The sequence below is a fragment of the Zea mays genome, chromosome 4, assembly GCF_902167145.1.
Source record: "Zea mays cultivar B73 chromosome 4, Zm-B73-REFERENCE-NAM-5.0, whole genome shotgun sequence".
NCBI lineage: Eukaryota > Viridiplantae > Streptophyta > Magnoliopsida > Poales > Poaceae > Zea > Zea mays.
The window spans coordinates 170,996,600-171,000,980 of record NC_050099.1 but is presented as its reverse complement, the minus strand read 5'-3'; the positions used below and the strand labels follow the sequence as shown (position 1 = coordinate 171,000,980).

The 4,381-nt window shown below is 53.5% G+C and overlaps 1 protein-coding gene across 1 annotated transcript; it reads right to left on the bottom strand.

The window, feature by feature from the left end:
- Positions 1–1,278: 1,278 nt before the first annotated feature.
- LOC103654057 (E3 ubiquitin ligase BIG BROTHER-related) lies at positions 1,279–1,886 on the bottom strand. The gene is made up of 3 exons (XM_020552227.1): positions 1,656–1,886; positions 1,423–1,569; positions 1,279–1,335 (listed from the first exon to the last, which is right to left on the bottom strand). The coding sequence occupies exons 1-3, from the start codon at positions 1,884–1,886 to the stop codon at positions 1,279–1,281; spliced, it is 435 nt and encodes a 144-aa protein (XP_020407816.1).
- Positions 1,887–4,381: the final 2,495 nt, after the last annotated feature.

Genomic DNA, 4,381 nt, shown 5'->3' with positions numbered 1-4,381 from the left:
AATGTGTATTTATTAATTTTTGAATTAATAAATTCGAATTGTCAACATTAATTACCATTGGCTGTTATGTTGTGTGTAATTGTTGTCCATGAAACGTCGCATAAAGATTCACCCTCCTCCAATTCCACACGGCAAATTACGCATCTATCAACAATAATGATACATCAGAACTTTATATACAGAACATAGATCATTACAAAACTATAAAACTTCAATTATTTGCACATACTGCTCTGTGTTGCCATCCTGAACATGTTGCAGCTTGTATGTTACTGAAGGTAAAGAAGCAAGTGTATCGGCAGAGAGACCTCTGTTTTCTGTGCCAACTACTTCACCCAATGCAACTAGCTCCTGATATCAACCTCTTGCCATGCCTCCTGGGTTTTCATAAAAGCATATAGAAGTTTAGGTTGTTCATCATTCGTTATAGTTTGACTGGTTATAAACAAGTACGAAAGAAACTATGCCCAATATGTGAACAATGACATAAACTTCCCCAACATAGAAACAGCAGGAATAATTGGGAAATATGTCAATCATCCCTAGAGGACTGAGAACAGTAGTAGTATGTGACTAGTAATCTCAAAATTATAGGTGCTATATGTTGCTTCAGGATTTTATTGCTAGAAGGGAAGATAATTCAAGTTTAGTAAAGGAAACGTAAAGGAAAACCGTAACTAAAACATTAAAAGTAGATATGACGCTTTATTTAGATCCTGAACTACAAATCTAACTGTGAGAAAAAAAATTAGTGCACATATAGACAACATTTTAAATGGCCGAGATATAAAGACTACACATGTCCCCAGGACCACTTCCAAAGAGGCATTAGTCTAGTGTGGTTTTATTTACAATCAACATTTAAGCCAACACTCACACTGCAACGTCATTTAATTTTAAGTGAAATACAGGTACAAAAGACAATGCAGACCCATAGAGTCTATACAATCAAAATACATCAGTTTAGAAAGAAAAAAGGTAGATGTGTTCCAGGTAGGAAATAACGTCAAGAATCTATCAAAGGAAAGTATTATGGTATCAATAATCAACAAGTCAAAATTATTTTAGCTGAACCAATAAACCATGGCACAAACCATACTGACTGTTATGAAACATCATGCATGTTCCCTTGATCAAAGAACAACTCCACTAGTTTGCGTGCACAGAAATTAACAAAGAGCAGACCATGGCATTTTGTTTCTTATGAGGCCATTAATTGCAAACTCGAGTGATCTTCCCTAGCAACAAAGGTAAAATTCATCAACTAGATGCAATGAATCACAACCTATGGATCATTCGCATGATCGTCCTCGTGCTCCACCTCCACTGTTCGCCCTACACAAGAAACCAAAATTACAAACCAGCAACCAACTAAATTGTGAATTGAGCTGGGGTTGGGGGCAATGAATCGTAGGTGCTCACAATCGCTGAGACCAGCGAGAGCTCCAGTTCCTCTTCGTAGTCCTCCTCTCCCTCTTCGTCATATTCGTAGCTCCCTTCATCAGAGCTCCCGTAGTCGCTGCCCTCGCCACCGCCCCCATTCATCCGAAGCAACATGTACGCCCGCTCCTGCACCGATCCGCATCACGGATTAAACGCGGGAGCAAGGAACCCTAGGAGTGGCCCCGAGGCTGCGAGATCTCGTCGTCGCTTACCTGCTCCTGTAGGACGCGGGCGAGGGCGAGGTCAGCTTCCTCTTGGCTGAGGGCCGTGAAGGGCCGCCTGGCCGTCTCGGCCGCAGCCGCGGCCGCGGCCGCACCGTCATCTGTGGCTTCGACAGCCGCCGCGGTAGGTTGGGGCGGGTCAAGGCTAGGGTTCGAATCGGCGCTTGGCTTTTCGGGCTGGGTCCTGTCCCCGCCACCTACGCTCCCCTTCGAACCATCCATGGCAGCGAGCGAGGTTGGTTGCAAGGGCTGTGACCTCTACGCCCCCAGACCCGCCCGCGCAAGCCGTCTTCTCTCCAACCTACCTCGATGCCGGCGGCGAAGCACGCCGGATCGAGGGCTTGGCCCCGGGAGATGCAGTCGCTAGCGCGCGGTAGGAGGAGGCAGAAGTTTCCTCACGGTGGCTGGTGGATCCGTCGAGCGGATAGGGCACGCTGGAATGCCTCCATATTTAGGGTCTCTGGCACATCCTCTATAATTTAGGGGACGCTTTAGAGGACCTTGTTGGAGGCATAGGGGACCTGACCATCCCCTACGTTTAGCGGACATAAGCCTTTAGCGGCTCTTGTTGGAGAGAGCCTGACATATCACCAGCATGGCAGCTCAGGTGCAGTTGGTAGCTAGACGACGGACACCACGATGAAACAGCAGTACTACCGTGGTGGGGCGAGGCATGTGCAGCGTCAGGGCTCGTTTGATGGACTTAGAAATAGGAGTGATTTTTTTTGATATTTGAAATTTGTCAGGTACCATAATTAGGGGTACCCCCAACGCTCCTAATCATGGCTGGTAAACACCCTCAGACCAACTGACGGGTGCGGTTCAAGCCAAGACTTCGTCTACCCGAGGGACGCAATCTCACCCGAGCCCAGCCTCGGGTTGGAACAGTAGTCCCAGACGAGTTCACGCCTCGCCCGAGGGCCTCCTCAGGCAGCGGGCGCCCCCTCGGCTCTCTCGAGGCCCGGCTCGGGAGGCTTCGGTGTGAAGCAACCTTGGCCAGACCGCCTCACCAACCGACCGCTTCGCAGGCGCATTAAATGCAGGGGATGCCTGACGCCGTATCCTGACACACGCGCATCAGACGGGCAGGCCGAAGTGACCGCAGTCACTTCGCCCCTCTTCTTTACTGTCCGATATGACAGGAAAACAGCGCCGCTCGCTCCGCTCCGACTGCCGTGTCAGCCACCCCGGCAACGACTGACAACAAGTCACGATCAACCACCGAGTTCAGCCTTGGGCGCAATAGGAAGCTCCACCTCGCCCGACCTCATGCTCCGGCCTCAGGAGGAGGTTTCTGCCTCGCCCGACCTTAGGCTCCAGCCTCGGGAGGAGGTCTCCGCCTCGTCCGACCCCCGGGCTCGGCCTCAAGAGAAGTCTCCGCCTCGACCGACCCTGGGCTCGGACTGACCGCGCTAATAGGGGATGCATCATTTCCCTATTCCTAGCCTGCTCAGGCTACAAGGAACAAGACCGGCGTCCCATCTGGCTTACCCCGGCGACAGGTAATGGTGGTGCCCCGCGTGCACCATGACACCGGTGGCTCTTAGCCCCTTACGACAGCAAGGAGACGTCAGCAGGATCCTCGCCGCGCTGCCAGCTGTGCTCCTACAGGACTTAGGCGCTCCTCCGACGGCCACGCCATCACATGTACAGGGCCCAAGCTCTCCCCCAATGGCCACGTTGGCATGTACACAGGGCTTAGGCACTCCACTGCCGGACACGTTAGCGCATAGCTATGCCCCCCGCTGTATGAGTGGACTCTCTCCTTGCCTCTATAAAAGGGAGGTCCAGGGCCACCCTGAGGGGGGTTCGCGCGAGGGAAGCGACAGACGAACTATGTGTCTCTCCCTCTCTCACGCGACGCGCTTGTAACCCCTACTGCGAGCGGCACCCCTGGTGCAGGATAATACAAGGCTTGTCCCACCTCTTGTGTTCCATCCCGCGCCAACCCATCTGGGCAGGGACACGCAACGATTTCACTGGTCGGTCCAAGGGACCCCCCGGGTCCGAGACGCCGACAGTTGGCGCGCCAGGTAGGGGCCTGCTGCGTGTTAACGAACACCTTCCCGTTGAGATCCAGATAGGGAGTCTTCAGCAACCTCTCCAGCCCGGGACGGTGCTCCGCTTTGGGAGTCTCGAGTTCATGTCCCTCGACGGCAGCTATGACATGGTACTCCTCCCCCCGCGGCGTGACGACAACGACGGTCTCCGACTTGCCCGGCGGCGGCGAGCTCTACGACAGCATCTCCCTGCGGCAGAAGAGGAGCACTCCGGTCGTCCCCGCCACCCTCCTCGTCGGAGGAGGCAGAGACGAGGCAACCATGGCCATGCAGGAGGCGACACCTTGTCGGCTGTCGCACCAGAGCGAGTCGACGACGCCAGCACTCCCCTGGGGGAGATGTCGGACATTGTCCTCGCACCTGAGGCGACGACGGGTGTCACTTCACCGCAACGTGTCAGCCCCAAGCGGACTGATGACGTCAGCACCCTCGCAAAGGACCTGCTGGGCGTTACCCTCGTACCTGAGATGACGGTGAGCTCCGCCCCCGACGCGACTTCACCACCGTCCATCGACCAAGAGGTACCGTCCGTTTTCCATCCCGTACCTTTTCGGTTCAGCTTCGATCCACCTAGCGACCCCGCTATGGTGAGCACCTTTGTAAAGGCGTATCCAAACCTTTCGGGGTACCACATGTGGTCGACCTGGGACCGACTGA